At 50.1% G+C, this 22,963-nt stretch overlaps 1 protein-coding gene across 1 annotated transcript in view; it reads left to right on the top strand.

The window, feature by feature from the left end:
• The first annotated feature begins 2,739 nt into the window (after positions 1-2,739).
• The window catches only part of LOC148519724 (protein kinase C delta type-like), a 45,872-nt gene continuing 25,648 nt past the window's right edge, over positions 2,740-22,963 (top strand). The window contains exons 1-3 of the mRNA XM_088476203.1: positions 2,740-2,947; positions 10,777-10,874; positions 22,311-22,481. Of these exons, the coding sequence (XP_088332329.1) occupies positions 2,740-2,947; positions 10,777-10,874; positions 22,311-22,481 (477 nt within the window). The remainder of the gene's footprint in view (positions 2,948-10,776; positions 10,875-22,310; positions 22,482-22,963) is intronic.

Below are 22,963 nucleotides of genomic sequence, written 5' to 3'. Positions count from 1 at the left end.
GGATAGGAAAAGGATATTCTATAAGTGCAGGCAGTGTATGTATGTGTATTAGGATAAGAGATTAAATAGGTGCAGCCAGTGTATGTATGTGTATGAGGATAGGAGAAGGGGATGATATAAGTGCAGGCAGTGTATGTATGTGTACGAGGATAGGAAAAGGATATTCTATAAATGCAGGCAGTGTATGCAGGGCCGGTTCTATGGTTACGCATGGTACGCGGCCGCGTAAGGTGCCACATAGTGAAGGGCGCAGCGGCCATGCAAAATTATCAGTGGCTTACTGCGGTGCAGACTGTGTCTCTGTGACACAGCTGCACCGCACATGTAGCGCTGACCGGACGGAGTTCGGTCAGCGCTACACAGTGCCAAACACACAGCCGCCGGTGCCGGCAGCTGTGTGGTTGTTTCAGCAGCTGATGAGAGTCTGTCAGACTCTCATCGGCTGCTGCTGCTCCCACTGCGTGAGCCATCTTCCGGCTCCTGCAGTGGGTAATGGGAGAGACTTCATGACGTCATGAAGTCTCTCCCATAATGCAAAGCGGCCCTGGAGAATGGTCGGGAGTAGCTGATAGCGGTGGCGGGAGCAGGAACGGGGTTAAGGTGTTTTTTTTTTAATTACGTCTGTCTCTACTGGGGAGGGCTACAAGGGGGGATTACTACTGGGGGCACTTGAAGGGGCATTACTACTGGGGGTACTTGAAGGGAGGACTACTACTGGGGGCACTAGAAGGGAGGACTACTACTGGGGGCACTAGAAGGGAGGACTACTACTGGGGGCACTAGAAGGGAGGACTACTACTGGGGGCACTTGAAGGGAGATTACTACAGGGGGCACGAGAAGGGAGGATTACTACTGGGCACTTGAAGGGGGGATTACTAATGGGGCACTAGAAGGGAGGATTACTACTGGGGGCACTGCATAGGGGGACTACTACTGGGGGCACTATATAAGCTTACTAATGGGGGCACAAGGGGCACTGCACAGGGGGGACCACTACCGCGGGCACTGCATAGGGGGGGCGCCAAAAAACCTACTCGCTTACCAAAAAATTTGGGTAGGGCCGGCCCTGAGTGTATGTATGTGTATTAGAATAAGAGATTAAATAGGTGCAGCCAGTGTATGTATGTGTATGAGGATAGGAGAAGGGGATGATGTAAGTGCAGGCAGTGTATGTATTTGTATCAGGATAGGAGAGCATATGGGTGCAGGCAGTGTATGTATGTGTATTAGGATAGGAGAAGGAGATTATATAGGTGCAGGCAGTGTATGTATGTGTATTAGGATAGGAGAAGGGGATGATATAAGTGCAGGCAGTGTATGTATGTGTATTAGGATAGGAGAAGGGGATGATATAAGTGCAGGCAGTGTATGTGTACGAGGATAGGAGAATATATAGGTGCAGGCAGTGTATGTATGTGTATTAGGATAGAAGAATGGGATGATATAAGTGCAGGCAGTGTATGTGTACGAGGATAGGAGAGTATATGGGTGCTGGCAGTGTATGTATGTGGATGAGGATAGGAGAAGGAGATTATATAGATGCAGGCAGTGTATGTATGTGTATTAGGATAGGAGAATGGGATGATATAAGTGCAGGCAGTGTATGTGTACGAGGATAGGAGAGTATATGGGTGCTGGCAGTGTATGTATGTGTATTAGGATAGGAGAAGGAGATTATATAGATGCAGGCAGTGTATGTATGTGTATTAGGATAGGAGAATGGGATGATATAAGTGCAGGCAGTGTATGTGTACGAGGATAGGAGAGTATATGGGTGCTGGCAGTGTATGTATGTGTATTAGGAGGATAGGAGAAGGAGATTATATAGGTGCAGGCAGTGTATATATGTGTATTAGGATAGGAGAAGGGGATGATATAAGTGCAGGCAGTGTATGTGTACGAGGATAGGAGAAGGAGATTATATAGGTGCAGGCAGTGTATGTATGTGGATGAGGATAGAAGAAGGAGATTATATAGGTGCAGGCAGTGTACTGTATGTATGTGTATTAGAAATATATTCCTGCCAACCAATTTAATCAATCAGTCAATCAATCAATCAATCAATAAGTCCTCTGACAAATTGGTCAATCATCTATGAATGCTGTTACCAATAGAGTTTGGCCTACAGCCCCCATGGAGTATATGACAAGTCTCTTCCATGAGACACTTATGTACCTCCGTAAACATTAGCATTCTTGGTACCCCATCAGGTTAGGAAATATTCATCCTGATGCTACTGTCACTGTGTGACTCCAGCTTTTGCAAATCATTTTCATTGTTGTATTATTTTGAAAAATTAGTTACCATGCTGGCAATTTATAAGTATATTTACATTTTGACCTATGTTCCATTATTGCAGTGATACATAAAGATATACTGTAAAAACAAAGCAGGAATATGAACAAGGAATCCACTACCAATAAGGCATAATTAATGGGTAAATTACATTGTCTTCTTCAAAATTCTAGAATTAAAAAAAAGACTATCCATCCACAAATTTCTCTGCCCATCAAACACAGATCCTCATGGATAATATATACATTAGTACAGTGTATAAGAGAGAGCAGCAAGCAGGTGACATCACATGACTCCATGGCCTGGACATCACGCACCTGTAGTCATGGCAACAGAGTTGTTTACTTTCAAAGTTGTGAGCGGCAGTTACCAGAGCCAACTGCCATTTCTGCTGAAGACAGAGACCAGTGGGAAGAAGCAGGACCCTGCGCAGAAGAGAGACGATGGCAGGAAAGAAGAGGAGCCGAAAGGCAGACAACAAGGAGACCATGAAGCCGACAAAGAAGAGACCATGTCCTGAAGACGGTCAAGAGAAGAGGAGAGGAAAGAGAAGCAAGAAGAGAAGATGCAGAGAGGAGGAGTCCCTGGCAAAGAAGATGAAGAGAGCGGTGAGGGAGGCTGAAGAATTGGACGGAGATCAGCCAAGACCAGGTAGAGAGGGGAAGGAGGTTTTATTAGGCAAAACATTTCTTAGTATATGGGGCAGTTGTAGAATCCCAGCTGTATCAGAGAGACACAAAGGGGGAATACAATTAGCTACGATAAGCCGCTTTTTCACGAAAAAAAGTCTTACCGTGTGAATGCTTATCTCGCAATTCTATTCGCAAAGGTTTTACCGGGTGCGAATTTTACATAAGATTTTGTGCAAATTTCACCACCTCCTGAGCAGGTGAAAAGTTGGAGAAATTTTATTTTAAGGTAAAAATGTCAGGATTTGGTTCAGAATCACTGGGACACCCTCCTTAATGTCTAATTAGGTAAAAATATTTTTTTACCAGCCTAAATTGGACAATAATGGCATGTCATTTTTGGGGCGATAAAGTGCAGGAAAATGGGTTAATAGATGTGGGACAGGTATATTGGGGTGCTATATGAATGGGACAGGTGATTTTAAGATTGCAGGTGGGTGTTAGAGGCATATCTTAAAGATTTTTTAAACATAGTATAAAGCATTTCTATGCACCCCCAATATAAGTAGAACATTTATTTTGTCAAAAAAACAATTGCTTTCTAACATTATTTGACTGATTTAGAAAATATGAGATATGGTAAGAACTTACCCTTGTTATCTCTATTTCTACGAAGTCCATAGGGTTCCACAGGATACCTTGGGGTATAGGTGTGACGTCAGTCGCAGGGCACCAAAGAGTTAAGCTTTCAGCCTCCCAGGATGCACTAGGTCCCCCTCCTATACCCCGCCCCCAGGCCAAGGCACCTCAGTTAGTTACCAAGCCATAGGCCGGAGGAGGAGAAGGAAGAGAGAGAACAAAGATCTGGACACATACAAGAATCACATTCTCACCAGAGGGAGACGGAAAACCGGTGACCAGAGCAAAGCCCATCTGCAGCACAGGTGCGACAGGGCGGGAGTCCTGTGGAACCCTATGGACTTCGTAGAAATAGAGATAACAAGGGTAAGTTCTTACCATATCTCATATTTTCTACTTCAGGGTCCATAGGGTATCCACAGGATACCTTGGGGATGTCCCAAAGCAGTATCCTTTAAGGGTGGGGACGCTCCTGTGCAGAAAGGAGAATCCGCCGCCCGAAGGAAGCATCCTGAGAGGCGAAGGTGTCAAACCTGTAATACCTCATGAAGGTATGGACAGAAGACCACGTAGCAGCCTTGCAGATCTGAACTGCCGAGGCACCACGTCAAGCTGCCCACGAAGGACCCACAGACCTAGTGGAATGAGCCTTCAGAGAAGGAGGGACCGGTAGGCCCTCATGAAGATAAGCTTCAGAAATAGCCATACGGATCCAGGCTGCCAAAGTTTGCTTTGAAGCAGGCCAACCCTTTTTACAGAAGCCATAGAGGACAACAAAGCGTCCGACTTCCTAAACAAAGAAGTGCGGTCCACATAAGTCCTTAAGGCCCGCACAACATCCAAAGAGGCCTCACCCACGGAAAGACCCGGTGAGTTAAAGGCCGGAACAACTATTTCCTCGTTAACCTGAAACTGGGAAACAACTTTGGGGAGAAACTCGGGCCGAGTGCGGAGCACTGCCCTGTTCCCATGAAAAAACCAAGAAAGGGGGTCTACAAGAAAGAGCCCCTAACTCAGAAACACGTCTGGCTGAAGCAACGGCCAGAAGGAAAACAGTCTTAGCTGTTAGCCATTTAATATCCACTGAGCCCAGTGGTTCAAACGGCGGTCCTTGGAGAGTCCTCAGGACCACAGCCAAATCCCAAGGCGCCACAGGTGGAACAAAGGGCGGCTGAATACGGAGAACACCTTGCATAAAGGTGCGCACATCCGGGATTGTAGCAATCCTACGGTGAAACCAGACAGATAGGGCCGAAACCTGTACCTTCAAAGAAGCAAGGCGAAGCCCATGATCTAGTCCCGCTTGCAGGAAGGCGAGAATCCGAGACAGACGAAACTCCCGCGGTGCATAACCTCTCGGTCGACACCACTGGAAGAACGTATGCCACACGCGATGGTATATCCTCGCGGAAGACGGTTTCCGAGCTCGTAACATGGTACACACCACAGAGCTGGCAAACCCCCAGGACCTCAGCATGGCCGTCTCAACAGCCACGCCGCCAAAGACAGCCGAGTCAGGTCTGGGTGAAGACAAGGACCCTGAGACAGAAGGTCCGGTCGTAGCGGCAACCGCAGAGGACTGTCCACGGACAGACCCTGAAGGTCTGAGAACCAGTGCCGTCTGGGCCACGCGGGAGCTATCAACAGGAGCGTCCCTCCTTCCTGTTTGAATTTCCGGATTACCCGTGGAAGAAGGGAGACCGGAGGGAACAGGTATGCGAACCTGAACGTCCACCAGACGGACAGAGCATCCACCAGAGACGCCCCTTCGTCTCTTGTGCGAGACCCGTACACCGGCAACTTGTTGTTGTGCCGGGACGCCATGAGGTCGATTTCTGGAAGACCCCACCTGTCCACCAGTAGTTGAAAAACGTCCGGGTGCAGGGACCATTCCCCTGGATGAACGTCCTGGCGACTTAGAAAGTCCGCCTCCCAATTTAGCACTCCCGGGATGAAGACCGCTGATATGGCCGGAAGATTGCGCTCCGCCCAAACCAGGATCCGAGAGACCTCTACGAGAGCCGCCCGACTGCGAGTTCCTCCTTGCCTGTTTATGTAGGCCACGGTGGTAGCATTGTCCGACTGGACCTGCACCGGGTGACCCTGGAGAAACCGCTGTGCCTGCAGGAGAGCATTGAAGACCGCACGGAGTTCCAAGATATTTATTGGAAGCTCCGCTTCTGTCGGTGTCCACCTGCCCTGGAACAAGTGTGGACCCGAAACTGCTCCCCAGCCCCGAAGACTGGCGTCCGTTGTCAACAGGACCCAATTTGGAACCCAGAACGGACGTCCCTTGTTGAGGTGGGTCATCTTTAACCACCACGCAAGGGACAGGCGAACCTCCGGGGTGAGCACAATCGTCTGGAACTTCAGAGACTGAGGCAGCCCGTTCCACTTGGACAGGATCAGGTGCTGCAGAGGTCTAGAGTGAAACTGGGCGTATTCCACCATGTCGAACACCGACACCATGGAGCCCAGTAACCTCATCGCCGAGTGTAAGGACACCCGGCGGCTGTGCAGACAACTGCGCACCCTTGACTGTAAAGCAGAGATCTTGTCCTCCGTCACGAAGATCCTTTGCTGTCAGGAGTCCAATAAGGGTCCAAGATGCAGAATCCTCCGAGACGGGATTAGAGTGGACTTCTGCCAGTTAATTAGCCAGCCGTGCCGTTGCAGCAGTGCAATGGTCAGGTCCAAGTGGTGTAACAGGAGCTCTGGAGATCCTGCCACCAATAACAGGTCGTCCAAGTACGGCAACATGCGGACTCCTTGCAGCCGCAGAGAAGCCGCCATGACCGCCATAGCGTCCTGTATGTCCAATGACACCATGTAGTCCCCAGGTTCCAGCGCCAGAATGATGGACCGTAGGGTCTCCATCCGAAACTTCGGGACCCGCAAAGACTTGTTGAGTGCTTTGAGGTTGAGAATCGGACGATATGACCCATTGGGTTTCTGTACCAAAAATAGATTTGAATAGAAACCCTGGCCCCTCTGGGAGAATGGAACAGGCACTATAACTCCAGCCTGGAGCATAGTGTGCAATACCTTCCGCAGCTCCGTAGCCTTGTTTCGGTCTGATGGTAGACCCGTGGTGAAGAATCGAGCCGGGGGTCTGTGCCGGAAGGAGAGGGCGTACCCGTGAGAGACCACCTCCAGAACCCAAGTGTCTGTCGTAGTGAACGACCAACACCGGGAGAACTGCAGCAGGCGGCCTCCCACCCTGGGATCCCCCAAGGGGAGACCCGGACCGTCAGGCCGCAGGCTTGTCATCTGGCTTGGGGGCCGGACGTCTGGTACTCCATGCCTGTTTCCGGGGCTTGCCCGATTTCTTAGGGCCAGCCTGTCGAGGAAACGACTGTGGTTTGGGCCTGCCCTGGGCCCTAGATGACCGAAAGGACGATGGTCCAGAACCAGAAGGAGCAGCGGCCGACGGGAGACAAGCAGATTTGGCTGCCGCCAGCGTGGCCACAATCTTATCCAGATCCGGACCGAAGAGAACTTCTCCGGTAAACGGCAACGCTTCCAGACCTTTCTTGGATCTGCGTCCGCCTTCCAGGATCGCAGCCACAAGGTGCGACGAGCAGCTACCGCTGCTGAAGAAATTCTAGACACCAGAGTACTAATGTCTAGAGCCGCCTCGTTGATGTAGGTGGCCGAATCACGGAGATTGCCAATCAACTCCGCTTGTTCGGCCGGACAGTCGGATTCAAAAGAAGCCTCTAATGAATCCGCCCAGCGCTCCATCGCTCTGGCAACCCAGCAAATGGCCATAGCCGGCCGTGCTGCCCCCCCTGCAAGGGAATAAGCGGACTTCAGGCAGATTTCTACCTTGCGGTCCGTAGCATCCTTAAGGGAGGACATGGATGGCATCGGCAATGTGGCACTACGGACAAGACGGGTCACGTGAGAATCCACCTGTGGAGGGGATTCACACTTAGCAAAATAATTATCCGCGAACGGATAAGACACCGCCAGGCGTCTCTGCGGCTGGTATCTTTTGCCAGGTTGTTTCCACGCCTCCTCTAAATGGTCCACCAACTGACCCGAAAGAGGAAAGACTGTGGCATCGCCCTTCACATCTTTGAAAAAGGCATACTTAGATTTAGCCGCTGGGGGAACTTCGTCCTCAATCACCAAGGCTGTGCGGACCGCCCGAATAAGTCCAGGAATATATACTTTGGACTTAGCATCAGCGTCCTTAGTATGGAAAGGTTCCTGATCGTAAGGATCCAGAATCTCCCCATCATCAGACGTCCCTTCGTCATCCTCATAAGGAGCGGACAGAGACGCCACCGGCCTTTTATGAGGCCGCATCACAGACTCCCCTTGCAATACATCCGACAAGTGCTGTAAAGAACTCGTCAGGGAGTTAACCCACGCTGGCTCCTGAGAACCCGGGAGCGGGGAAATAGGGAGACTGTGGGGTACCACCAATTGTCGTGGGAACCCCTGCATGGGTGACGACACCACAGACTGCTGGGACAAACCCATCGGAGTAAACGCGGGCTGCGGAGCTAACTGGCCCACTAAAGCTGTTCACGCCTGAGCGAAACAAGCCCAGGGCGGCTCCTGTACCGGTGCTGTAACCGTAATAGGCCGCGCCATGGACAACACTGCCGGCAAAGGCCCTCCGCGCTACCCTCCCCCTCCGCTAACGGTACTTTGCACGTGGTACACTGTAGCCGGAGGGGAAAATCACTTTCAGACATGATGGCACCACGTATGTGACCTCTCTCACCAATTAAGTATTAAATAGGCGAGAGACCACCCTGCAGCACCGCACCGCAAGGGCTTTAGCAGAAAGAACAGGGACAGTAATAAAGCTGACAGTTTAGTGAAGAATAGTTACAGGCAGCGCTAGCACAGTCACATACAATGCAGAGAAATAACAATTCCTGCACTAACAGCGCTGATCACTCAACTACACAGACACAGGGCCTGGTAGGACACAGCGCTGCATACACAGACCTGAGCCACAGCGGAGGAGAGGTATGCGGGGGGACCCAGACCACGATGCTTCCTTCCAGACTTCCAGCAGCGTTCACCATGCGTTGCAGAGAAGATGGCCGCCGAGGAGCAGAGAGAAGCTGGCCTGGGGGAGGAGCGCTGACACAGGACCAGTCAGCACAGTGCAGAGAGGGCTGTGTGCAGCGGGGGAGGCGCCGGCTGTGAGACAGGGAAGGCGCGCTCCCCTGGCATGCATTTAACCCCTGGGACACCGCAGCGCTACCGCTCTGCTGCGGTCCGCTGTCCCAGGGGGTAGTGGAAGCGCAGGTTGGTCGCCTGGCTCCACGCTGCAGCCAGTCCCCAGGGAGCCCCCTGCCTGGGGACTTAGGACCATGTGATCAGCGGGGACCCACCGCGGGACCCCGCTGCTTACCTCTGTCCCCCTTGAATCCGGCCATGGTCCGGAGCATCTGGGGTCACCGCTAGCTGTGACCCCAGACGCCCACCAGCATCCCCGGATCAGTACCGGCGTTCTGGTACCGGCGGGGTGTAGGGAAGACAGCATGGACGTCAGGACTGACTGTCCATGCTGTTCATCCAGATGTGCAGCCACAGCTGCATGAAGAAAAAGCTTCAGGGGCTCTTCTAGCCCCCACTCCAACAGGTGCACCCGACTCCGGCCGGGCACCAAACTAAACTGAGGTGCCTTGGCCTGGGGGCGGGGTATAGGAGGGGGACCTAGTGCATCCTGGGAGGCTGAAAGCTTAACTCTTTGGTGCCCTGCGACTGACGTCACACCTATACCCCAAGGTATCCTGTGGATACCCTATGGACCCTGAAGTAGAAAAATGCATATAACGGCTATCTGAGACAACTTAAGATCCACGAAAACTAGTATTAGGCCCACTTCTTTACTTTTATCCTATATTACTTTGGCCTTTTTTGGGGTACTGTCAGATTTCCCCATTTCCACCTACACCTATCACAGATAAAAGCAGCATGATTTATTGCGCAAAGGCCGCTGTACGACTTTTGCAATTAAATTGCGTAAAAAATGGAAGCACGCAAAGACGCAATAAGTTAAAGTATCACGCGATAGGTGCAAAAACTTAACGTGCAACAAGATAAAGCTTTATTGTGGCTAATTGAATTTCCCCCAAAGTATAGCTGGAGGTCTGTTACATTTAATTATTTACATTGATAAAGTTTTATCTTTAAAACGTTACTATATAAACAATATTTGGTCCTTAATTTTATAGGGACTACCTGTCTACTTGAAGCATTATAGGGACTAACGTTCTTTATTAACTTTCTTAAGTATCAGGGTACTATAGGAATTACCAGTGTTTGGAATGGGTATGTAATTCCGGCTGTCGGGATGTCTCCTGTCAGAATACAGACAGCAGCATCCCGATGGTTGGTATCTCGACAGGAGTGGGTTAAGTATAAATAGCCTCCCCCCTTCTGCCTTCTTGTAGCCTAACCCTAACCCTCCCTGTTAGTGTCTAAACCTAACACTCCCCTCTTCGTGCCTAAACCTAACCCTCTCCCCTTAGTGCCTAACCCTCCCAGTGGTACCTAACCCGAATACTCCCCCCTAGGGGTGCCTAACCCTACCCCTCCTCCCAAAAACCTAACCCTAACCCCGCTATGCTCCCTAAACCTAACCCTCCCCCTTCGCGGCTAATGATAAGGGCGTCCCAGACTTAAATCGTTCGGGCAGGCGTCCTTTGGCGTTTCAGCATCAGGATTAAGATAGGCGTTGGTATTTCGACACCTATCTTAAGGGGATGTAGTCATGTGGTCACAATCCTGACATCGGAATGCCGGCTAGGAACTAAACGTTAGCCGCGTTGGGGGGGAGGGAGGGTTAGGATTAGGGAGTCTATCAGGGTTAGGTTTGGGGGGGGGAGATTAGAGATAGGCACCCCTAGGGGGGACTGTTAGTGTTAGGCACCCCCAGGGAGAGGTTAGAATTAGGCACCATTCCCGGGAGGGTTAGGTTTAGGGAGTGGTAAGGGGGGGTTAGAGTTAGGTACCCCGGGGGTAGGTTAGGGTTAGGCACCACTAAGGGAGGGATTAGGGTGAGAGGGGGACAGGGGAGGGTTAGGGTACTTACCTGCCCCAGTCGGGATCTTGATCCTGTCGGGCATCCGCTGTCGGGATTTGAAGAGCCCTACAATGCATTTTATTTAGTATTCACAATTATTCCTGTTCAGTAATCATCACAGTCATCTCACGGTGTCCTTATTCTATTTCCTCAAGGACCAAGCAGCATGTCATCACCCTGCCCCGGTGACGCCTCTCAATCCATCAAGAGATTTAAGATCAGAAGTGAGATCGGCCGGGGCAGCTACGGAGTTGTAAGTTTCATGACTTTACTACAGTACATATTGTATCTTAATGCAGATGCACATAGATAAATGATCTGTATATATTATAAAATGGCATAACTGTAATGGTAATTATCTCCCAATCCGAAACCATCTGATCCTTCTGCAAATACGTGATTATTGAACCAATATGTTTCTAGGTAGTTTTAGCTACAGTAGACCACATACTTACCTACTCCCAAATCTCGGTGGCTCTCCCAGACTCCGGGAAGAGTGGATAAGTCTCCCGGACATGGATCACTGCTGTCTGTCCTGCCCACTTCCCAAGTGAACTGGGCATCTTGATGACAGGTTTTGTGATAAATCACCTCATTGTATACCCGCCCCCAGCTTAACAAGATGGGCATTTCAATTTTGTACAGTGGTGGATGAGCCACGATGATGCAAACATTGCACTACACCCCCACACATCCAACCTGGCTGCTCACTCCCAGAGTGCAACAGAAATATCTGCAACTATGAGTAGCACCATAAAGGACAGCTCCCTATAGGTGACTGTAAGACAGCTGTATACCTACAGTACACCGCCTGTGCACATGTGACTCCAGTACCCAATAAACTAGCAGTTTCTTAAGGGAGAATAATTTAAAAAATACTTATTTGTATATGTCAATGTGGCTGATTCTGAGTAGGACACAAGTGGCAATGCGGATATCAACAAACAGAAGGAAGAAGGAAACATGCGACTGCATATCCACCTGATCAAACTTAAAACACATGGGGCAATTCAATTAGTTTATTAGGTGCTGTAATTAATGGGCACCCAATGTAGCAAATTCATTATTTTTGGGCGCCCATTAATCATCATGCTTGTAGCGCCCAATTAGATTAGGTTTAGCCACGTAAAACATCTAAACCCATCTGAAGTCCTTGTTGGGGCACTTAAAATGCAGGTAGGGTGCCCATACCATAGACTTAACGCACATTTCTGCTCGCCACCTCAGGAGGCTGTAAGCAGACATGGTGCCGGCAGCTAACGCACCTGAATGGAATAGCAATTGAATTGCTCCATCGCTGACTGCCGCTGGTGCAAACATTAGATCTGTTTGGTCTAGTAGGAGCGTCATGGGTGTGTCATGGCATGGATAGAGGTAAGGCGCCTATTTCAGATGGATATTTTGCATGCAGCATGGGCTGGGTGCAAGTACAGTTATTAATGATTATGTAGACAATATGTACTAAGCGTTTAGTACACATTGTCTACATAAACGTGTATTTTTAGAGCTAGGACATCTCCAGTACCATGCTGCTCCCACACTTGGGATCCCCCTTGTTGAGCGCTTATCATGATCACCATATATCTGCAGATAGAAATGCTGACAGCTGCAGATGGGATAACAGTGGGCAGGACAGACTCCCACATTTACTCATACAGCACACACAGGCGGATTCTAGCATTAGTATAAGTAGGAGCCCAGAAAAGTGGCTGCAGATGTGTCTGACTCAGGATAGGCGAGGTCCAGCCATTGGGTGGGTGTGGTCACCAAATTTAAGGGCTTGGCCATCCCACAAAAGACATGGCACAATATTATGCTGCCTGGTAATTACAGGCCCAGTACTGCCGTGTACGATGTACTGGCTTCTGTGTACTCAGACCCACTGCACCACACACTATGCAGCCTAAATTACCACACAGCCCAAACAGTAGTGTAACTTATGTCTGGTCAGCCAGTTTGGTGACAACATATGACCACTCTGACATATAAAGTAGCATGGGGCTGTACAAACAGTGCAATAAGCTCATTTAGTTTAAACACAGCAAAGTAGGAGGAAAGCAGAGATAATACAGTTCAGAGTTACAATTCAATAAAGTGGTGTTTGTGTACTGAACAGTAACTGTATATAAGGTTATCCGTTCTAATAGCAGAATATAATATACAGTATATAAGGTTTGATAAACGTGTTCTACAAAAACCCATACTGCTATGATTTCATTGAATATAACGAGTATAACACATGCGCTGTGGAGTACCGAGGGTGACTCCAGGGGAGCACCAGCTCCAGGCGCCTGCTCCAGCCAGGGTGCTGGAGATCAACTACTATACGAAGGGAAGAGCACCTGCTGAGCTGAGCTGAGCGTGAAACACATAAACAGATCAGTGCCTCCAGATAGGGGGCATGGTGTGGATGGAGCGATGCTTGTGGCTCCTCTTTTCCAATTTTGAGGTGGGTCCTACATACCACCCTGGCCCTGATGTCAGCCGGCCTGGTTTGCATGGAGGAGAGAACATAGCGGCTGTGTCTCTGCTGCTGAGGGGAGGCCTGAGCTGGGTGCTGCTGTTGAGAGTCTGTGTCAAGGCACCCGTGACTGGGAGAAGCCTGAACGGTGAGTTTGGTGAGGTCACGCCTGACTGCTCTGACACCAAATGCCAATATGGGGCACTACTATGGCATGTGTATAAGAGACACTACTGTGGCATAACTTAAATAAGGGGCACTATTGTTAGTTAGAGTGTGAATAAGGCGCACTACTGTGGCATAATGTGAACTATGGACATTACTATGGCATAACAAGAACTGTGAGGACTACTCTGTAGCATAATGTGAAAAAATTGCCGAAACTGTGGCATAATGTGAATTAATGGGCTCTAATGTGTGGCATAATTTTGACATTGTGGTCATTATTTTGTAACATAATATGAATAAGGGGCACTACTGTGGCATAACATGAATAAAAGACACTGCATGTTGTAATGTGAATAAGGGGCACTACTGTGTGGTATAACATGATTTGTGGGCACTATTGTGTGGTTTATTTTTAATTGGTGGAATTACTTTAGTGGGTTGGAATATATCTAGCCCTCCATGTCCCAGTTGGATACTGCCCCTAATATTTATTTTTATTTCCCTTTAATTTGCTCCTTCATGGTGGACATACCCTCTACCTGGCACTACCTGGCACACTTGGGGGAGGGGGCGCGGTAGCACACACATGCTCCGGGCACCATGGCTACATGCTACACCCCTGCACATGTGGGAGAATACTCCTCACACCATTATAAATTTATAGACATAGAGACACTTATTACACGAGTGGCTGCAGATTTTAAGTCAATTACTGATATTTTTAAGCACTTTTCTTATCTGCAGTAATTAAATATTTTACTAACTATGGATCCTATTGTTTAGAATTTACATATGTTTTAAATAAATAATAATATAGTGGAAGATTATTAATATAATCTCGGAGGGGTGGAAGGGGTGTGGCCAATATGCCTGCATCTGTTTTGCCTGTAACTACCAAATATGTACCAAATGCCTGTTTGCTGCCGGTCCTGAGTTTGAGTCCAGTGTCTCTGAACTTGATCTCTGCTCACTACCAAAGCAGAACTGATGTACATCAATAAGCCAGTGGGACGCCACCCGAGAGGTTCTGCAGCAGTGTGACCACGCTTTCCCAAAATTAAGTGGTTCCAGTGCTGCTATAGGAGCTTGGTGGTGGCAGTGATGTAACCTCTTACAACTATAGGAGGAGTTGGTAAGAGTAAGGGGGATCCCTATATTCCCCACGATTGGTGAAGTACGCCCACTCGAGTTGCTCAGAAACAGTGACACATTTGTACCGTCTGGACAAGTACGACCATTTAGTATGTCTGATTTACTACAAAACTCTGGGCCTGATTCGGACCCGCTCGCGAGCGCAGGACGCTCGCAAGCGGTTTGATGGTGCCGAAGTGCGCATGCGCACGACGGAGGGAGCTCCGTCGTGCGCATGCGCGAGACCCGGCGAGCGACGAGGAATCCGTCACTCGGGGTCTCGCAGCAAAGAGGGCCTGCTGTCGATGGTGAGTGACAACACGCCCCCTTTGGTGGGCGTGCCGGGGGTGTGGCTGCCAGACGGAGGCGTTCCCATGGGAAAGCCTACCGTCTGAGTCTGGCCCCACTGACATCAGTAGTGATGTCAGTGGGAGTGATTTTGGCTCTGATAGAGCCAAAATCACTCCTGGGCTTGCGGCAGCGAGACCCTACCGCAGGGTCTCGTCGCAAGCCCGATGGTCGCGATGGTCTTGACCATCGCGACCATCATCTTGGACGCTCGCTATAGCTGTGGGTGGTCACCCACAGCTATACGAGCGGCCAGGAGGCCGCTCCATTTTAAGGTAGGAGGGCCCTGATTCAGAGCGAGCGCTCTGGTAAGAGCGTTCGGCTCTGAATCAGGCCCTCTGTACATACAACACCAGAAAAACATACTGCAATTATCTTAAGCTTTCCAAGTGTCTCATATAAGTAACAAGCATAATAACATCCAAGTTACCATAGACGTGGTCTTCCTTCCGACAATTCCGACAACTGGTTCTGGTGGCAGTGATTAGTCATGTTGCTGTACGATCAGCCAATCAGAGACCAAGGTAATAAGAGATATTGGCAAAAGAGACCCCCTGCATTTCTCACATTACATAAGAAGCACACCTGTGAGGTTACTGCAGTGGCACCAGCTGAGAATCCCTTCTCTGTCAGAGGAACTCTCACTATCCCCAGAGTTCTCCTTCTCCAGTGAGTTATTACCACTGAGCTCTGCTCGGGGAATGATAGCCTGGGTAGGTGGTCATGCAGTAGGTGTGGGTGATGGTGGGGTTCATCATTGTCATCCTATAAAGGTGGGACATGGATTCTAAAATATAAAGAGGTCAATTCAATGACATGTGAGTTACTCGCGGCCATAGTCCCACTGGTCTTGCATGTTATTGTTTGCAGCCCCATAGGACTATGTACAAAAATCCACATGTCTGGACTGGACCCAGAGGGGGCGAGTTCAGATGCCCACCTTGACCCCCAAAGACTTATAATGCAAACTCCAATCATTTCTATAGATATAGATCAGGCATGTCAAACGCAAAATACCACCGGGCCGAGTATTCAAGGTCTTAATAGTGTGTGGGCCGTAACAAAAAAAAAGTCTTATATGCAATTTTGAAAGGTTTATTATTAATAAAAACCAAAGCAGTGCTCCCTGTAGTAGTGCCCCTTATGCAATGCCCCCTGAATTTGTGCCCAGTATGCAATGCCCATTATGCAGTGCCCCAATAATGCCCCTTATGCAGAGCCCCCAGTAATGTCCCTAGTAGTGCCCCTTATGCAGAGCCCCCAGTAATGTCTCTAGTAGTGCCTCTTATGCAGTGCCCCCAGTAATGCCCCTTATGTAATGCCCCTTATGTTGTACCCCTTATGCAGAGCCCCCAGCAATGCCCCTTATGCAGAGCCCCCAGTAATGTCCCTAGTAGTGCCCCCAGTAATGCCCCTAATGCAGAGCCCCAGTAATGCCCCTTATGTTGTGCCCCCAGTAATGCCCTTTATGCAGAGCCCCCAGTAAAATCCCTAGTAGCACCCCCAGTAATGCCCCTAATGTAGAGCCCCCAGTAATGCCGCTTATGCAGAGCCCTCAGTAATGCCCCTTATGCAGAGCCCCTAGTAATGTCCTTACCAGTGCCACTTATGCAGAGCCCCCAGTAATGTCCCTTATGCAGAGCCCCCAGTAGTGCCCCTTATACAGAGCCCCCAGTAATGTCTTTAGTAGTGCCACTTATGCAGAGCCCCCAGTAATGCCCCTTATGCAGAGCCCCCAGTAATGTCTTTAGTAATGCCACTTATGCAGAGCCCCCAGTAATGCCCCTTATGTTGTGCCCCCTTTAATGTCTCTTATGCTCTACCCCCTCCCAGTATAGAACAGGCCCCACTCACCTGTGCACTACTTACCTTTATTTACGATGGCCGCTGTGCACTGCTCAAGTCTGTGCCATCTTCGCTCCTGCCGTCCCGCGTACTTGCTGCCGCTGACTGGATCTAATTAGATCCAGAGCGTCAGGCGTAGGCTCTTCTCCTCGCGGGAGACGTCATGACGTCACCCGCACTCTGCATCACTGGGAACACTGGCCTCTGAAGTGATCAGAGGCTTCTGAGACCAGTGTTGCCAGCTTTAACTAAAGCAAACACTGTCCGATCAGAGCTGAGCTCCGATCATGGCAAAGATGTAGGCCGCATATTATATATATGTTGGCCCACACTTTTTGGGCCTCATAAAAATGTTTATTTGGGCCGCATGTGGCCCGCGGGCTGCATGTTTGACATACCTGATATAGATGGATAGGCTCCTCTCCCAGCACAAATTATACTGATGAACAGATTGTGCAGCTGTATCTCACAACACTGTCCCTCCTGCCACTGCCAATAATTATATTACTCAGAAAGCTATGTGGTCCAGGATACTCTATAGATTGGGCTAGTTATTGGCACTATAGGCGTTAGATTCACTGTTCAAAAGATAGAAACAGAGGGCCTGATTCAGAGCCACTCGTAAGCGGCCGCTCGCTCGCTCCGAGCGATGTTCGCACATCTGCGCATGCGTATGGGTCGTAATGCGCATGCGCCAACCAGTCAGTGCGGTCGGAAATCGCGTGTTCGCAAAATAGCGAGTGCCTGCTAATTTCAGTGACAGGATGAGGCGTTTGTGGGTGGTAACAGGGGAAGGTGCTTGAAAACGGGGTGTGGAGATCCTAATGCAGGCGTGCCAAATGGTCAAAACGGGCGTTTTAAGGATGTGCATAATTAACAAAGCAGCATCATCGGCCACGTCATTTGGTTGCCTCTTAACCTGAAGTGTTCGCATGATTGCGGTAGGAAAATCCAACCACAAGCACTGCGAGCAGTTCAAACGCCTTTCGATGTACTCGATTAATCTAATAAATAGCGGAGATGACGTATGATGCGAACGGCCAGGGGGCGCCTATACAAAATAGCGAGCGCATATTTCGTTCGCTCGCTCAGACATAGAGGCGTCAACAGACCGCAAAGAGGTCTGTTTAAATATCCGGCCCCTTTTTCTGACCGAGCGAGCGCAAATAGCGTCTGGCTCTGAATGAGGACCAGAGAACCAGTGTGAGGGTATAAATGTGTAGGGATTGTTATACTAGCTAGTGTTAAGTTCCCATTATAAAAAGTAAAACTGGGCAGCTATTCTCATTTTTGCACATAACAAGCAATGGTGAAAACACAGATTACACAAGGAAGTTTGTATCATGTAATTGCTGTTACTGGCCTGGTCATACATTATTTGATAACAGGTTGTATATATAAACAATGAAAAATAAATTTGACACTACATGAAGCCACACATCACTACACCGTGCTGCTGCCCTGCTACACCCACTATCCCTCCATCTGAGGCTTCCTGCATACCTCCATTACATTACACCTGACACTGGCCGTGTTACATGCAGACAGGGCTGGACTGGCCATCGGACACTTCATGCAAATGCCAGAAGGGCCGATGGTCAAGTGGGCTGGTCTGGCCGTCCGTTTGGATGCCATACAAAATGTCTTTCCCAAAATGTCCGCCGCCGGAGAGAAGACATTTTTTCCACATTAAGAACAGTAATGACACTAGAGGCTCCGCTAGTCCTCTAGTGTCCACTTGCCATGGTCTGCCAGCAAACACTAGAGGACCAGCGGGACCTCTAGTAACAGGTACTGTGTGACACGCCCCCTGCCTGCTGTGTGTGAACCTCTGTGAAGAACTGGAAGTGCCGAAGAGGAGCAGCAGGCTTCTACAGGAGTAGGAGGAGACCCAATGCGACCCTGAAGTTGAGAGGAGAGGGGACACTACCAAACACTATCAGGTAAGTGTGTGCACTTTATTTACTTCTTAAATCTGTTGCTCTTTACCCTAATGATAGACAGCTTTATACTGTATAATCACTGTATCTCTCCCTCCCACCCTCTTTGTGACTCCCAATTAGTGTCCCAGCCCCACCTTCTCTGTAACCCCCAATTAGTGTCCCAGCTCCCACTCCCTGTAACCTCCAATCAGTCTTACAGCCACCACCCTCCCTGTAACCCCCCTCAGTGTTCCAGCCACCACCCTCCCTATAACACCCCCCAGTGTCCCAGCCCCCACCCTCCCTGTAACCCCAATTAGTGTCACAGTCCCCACCCTGTCTGTGACTCCCCTCAGTATCCCAGCCCCCTCCCTCCCTATAACACCCCTCAGTGTCCCAGACCCCTCCCTCCCTATAACACCCCTCAGTGTCCCAGCCCCCACCCTCTCTGTAACCCCCAATTAGTGTCCCAGCCCCCACCCTCCCTATAACACCCCTCAGTGTCCCAGCCCCCACCATCCCTATAACACCCCTCAGTATCCCAGCCCCCTCCCTCCCTATAACACCCCTCAGTGTCCCAGCCCCCACCCTCTCTTTAACCCTCAATTAGTGTCCCAGCCCCCACCCTCCCTATAACCCCCAATTAGTGTCCCAGACCCACAATCCCTATAACACCCCTCAGTGTCCCAGCCCCCACCCTCCCTATAACACCCCTCAGTGTCCCTATCCCCACCCTCCCTATAACACCCCTCAGTGTTCCAGCCCCCACCCTCCCTGTAACCCCCAATCAGTTTCACAGCCCCCACCCTCCCTGTAACCCCCAATCAGTGTCCCAGCCCTCACCCTCCCTGTAACCCCCAATCAGTGTCCATGCCCTCACCCTCCCTGTAACCCCCCATTAGTGTCCCAGCCCCCACACTCCCTGTATCTCCCCCTCAGTGTCCCTGCCCTCACCCTCCCTGTATCTCCCCATCAGTGTCCCTGCCCTCACCCTCCCTGTATCTCCCCCTCAGTGTCCCTGCCCTCACCCTCCCTGTATCTCCCCCTCCGTGTCCCTGCACTCACCCTCCCTGTATCTCCCCCTCAGTGTCCCTGCCCTCACCTTTCCTGTATCTCCCCCTCAGTGTCCCTGCCCCCACACTCCCTGTAACCCCTATCAGTGTCCCTGCCCTCACCCTCCCTGTATCTCCCCCTCAGTGTCCCTGCCCTCACCCTCCCTGTATCTCCCCCTCAGTGTCCCTGCCCTCACCCTCCCTGTATCTCCCCCTCAGTGTCCCTGCCCTCACCTTTCCTGTATCTCCCCCTCCGTGTCCCTGCCCTCACCTTTCCTGTATCTCCCCCTCAGTGTCCCTTCCTTCACCATCAGGCCAGTTTCACACATGCCGATTTTGACTGGGTGACAAAAGGCCGTCCATTTTTTTGCCGGTGTGATAAATAATGGTGGCTGAAAACAGGTGCCTCTATTCACAAGGCACAGTCATCATGTTACAGCCAGGAATATCCACTGAGCATGATGGCTGCCGTGCTGTGTCCATGCCGTCCCTGCTTGACAGTAGTGTATAGGAAACAATGTTTCCTTACAAATCAGTGTCCCAGCCCTCACACTCCCTGTAACCCCAAATCAGTGTCCCAGCCCTCACACTTCCTGTAACCCCAAATCAGTGTCCCAGCCCTCATCCCCCCTGTAACCTCCTCAGTGTCCCAGCCCCCACCCTCTCTGTAACCCCCAATCAGTGTCCCCGTCCTCACCCTCCCTTTAATCCCCCTCAGTGTCCCTTCCCTCACCCTCCCTGTATCTCCCCTTCAGTGTCCCTTCCTTCACCCTCCCTGAAACCATCCCTCAGTGTCCCAGCCCTCACCTGTTTGGTGGCACATGTTTAAATCCCTTGCAGAATGTGCACTGTTGTGTGTGTTTTAATACTAGTGTTCCCACTAGACTGTTTCAGCGGGGCGCTGCGTCCTGCCCTATTTCTGAAGGGCAGAAAGCACCCTGCCCTCCAGTGCGGTGTCCCGCTGAGACAGCCTGTGAGCTCTGTCTTCACCCATGGGTCACAGTGTGGGTCACGTGTGGTCAAAACGGCGGCGCTGCAGTCACCGCTGGTGCACCCAGCATCCATTCACAGTGACCGTAGCACTTGGGGACTGCCTGGCACTTAAGTGCCCCAGGAGTGACGAAAAGGGGAAGCGTCATAAAGACACGCCCCCTTTTTTTTGACCATGCCCCTTTTTCGGCCGCACGCGCCTTCAGCGCGCGCAGAAGTGCCCTATCACTAGGTCCGGCACCCTGCCTACTGCCGGACCTAGAGTGAACACTAAATACAGAGAATAATGTACACTTTTATATTGTTCTAATATTAATTATATGTGTACGAGCATAGACTAAGCAGTGGAAAGAGTTAGGAATAGCAAGGGGAGGAGTCTGTGACAGGAACCAGGATGCTGACACCAAGGGGTCAATCCTATTAGGTGCTATGTGTTGTTGCAATGGCATTTAAACGCAGCCAATGGCACCGCAGCTCGCACCCTTCGCTACCCAAGCCAGGATTCGCATAATTTTGTTCGGAGCCCTATGGGGCTGCGAGCAATATTAGGCAAATCGGGGCTGCTGTAAAGTGCGGCCACTGCCGCGATGACTCGCGCCGGCGAGATCATCGTGGCTAATATGATTGACCCCCAAGATGGGCCTGTGTGCTTTAAAATGCCAGGGCCTATTTTTAGTCCCAGTCCGGCCCTGCATGCAGACCTGTCGTCCATACATCGCACCAGTCACTGCAATCCTTTGTGATACAGTGATGATTCTGAAGACCTCACTACAGGTTGATTTTTTCCAGCGATCTTCTCCCTGTGCCACCCGATTCCACCGCTGATGGCTTCTGACCTTCCACAATAGTGGGAGGAGCTCTGAAGTAGAGGGGTCCACTAGGGAATTACATGGCCTCCCCACTGGGTCACTCTGGATATGCCACCCAGTCACTGTGTACCATTAATCACTGGCTAGATGTTTTCTATAACAAAATAGGAAGAAAGAGAAATGTTCATAGTCAAGAATTATTCATAGAAACTGCTATATATCCTTTAATTACGTATTACTCACACAGCACAATACTAATATCCATTATAACAAAAACAACTCATTATAAGCAGCAGAATATCAGCACCCCCCAGGACCTATACCCTTTGTGAGATATTACTCATTTTACGTCAGGCTTGTCTACCATCCCGATCTGGGCCAGGAGCCTCCCGATTTTTGGGTGCCGCTCCCAGGCCCCTGGAAAGGCAGGCAAGCCTCCTGGCAGCCAGCAACCCTCCTGACCTCCCCCCATAATAAACTACAAACCGCTGCAGCGGGGGGCGGGAGCGGTGACGCGATTCACGCTGAATCGCGTCATCGTGGCCCTGCCCCCTGCTTCACAATGTTGAAAATAACGACATTGTGAAGAGGGGGCTGGGCCATGATGACGTGATCACGTGGCCCCACCCCCGGCTCCACCCCCAATGTGCCGTGAATGACCAAGCACGCCCCCTGCTGTTAGCCGACAATCAGCTCCCTCCCGGAAGGAGGGAGCTGATTGTTGGCAAGTATGTCTTACGTTATGACTGTGGGTGGGACTGAATGCAGACTGTGTAAGCAGCTACTACCTATATTCACATTTATGTATTTTATATATAATTTTAACATCTAATACATGGAAAGTATCCACAGCGCAAACAGTTCTTATTAATTATGTTCATAATCTTTTAATATACTGTATATACTGGAGCAGCCATTTGTGCTCCTCACCCTGTAAAATATCTACATCTGTGACACATTCAGGTCCTGCTGGCATATGATAAGATCACAAAGAAGGACGTAGCCATGAAGCTCCTGAATAACAACGGAATGACAGCGAGAGAAGAGGCCAGAGCGCAGATGGAGAGGAGAGCTCTGCAAGCAACATCGGGAAGCCCCTTCCTAATACACAGCCTCCTGTCATTCCAGACCGAGGTATTACCATAATGTTACACTGATCCTTGTGGTCAGGTGACAGCTCTGTACCAGTGGCGCACAACAGGGGGGCTCTGAGTAACAATGAGGAGTGTGGAATATTAGCAGACTGTGCTTAGGGCCTGATTCAAAGATGGATGGTAATGCGATCGCAGCTGTGATTTCGTAAGCAACACAGCTGCGAAAATATGCTAATAGTTACAAAGTTTACCCAAGCATAGGGATGCTAAGCTCACCTGGGTTAATATCAATAACTTTGACGCACATCAGGCGGCCATCTTGCCCTTGCGGTAGCTATGACCACCCGCAGACTTGGCAGCTCTCCTGACACGCATAGGGCTCTCATGCTGCATTGGAGATCGCTTGTTTTACACCTAAATACATTCCAGAGAGGATCCATAAACAAATCACAACCTCTTATTTCAGTATAATGTCCTGAGAAATATATGCATTGTGCAGGCTTACCCCCACGTATGTGCACA

The sequence above is a fragment of the Taudactylus pleione genome, unplaced genomic scaffold (genome assembly GCF_031769625.1).
Source record: "Taudactylus pleione unplaced genomic scaffold, aTauple2 ptg000184l, whole genome shotgun sequence".
In the NCBI taxonomy this organism is placed as follows: domain Eukaryota; kingdom Metazoa; phylum Chordata; class Amphibia; order Anura; family Myobatrachidae; genus Taudactylus; species Taudactylus pleione.
Note: the sequence above shows the minus strand (reverse complement) of the source record. Positions and strands in the feature narration are given on the sequence as shown.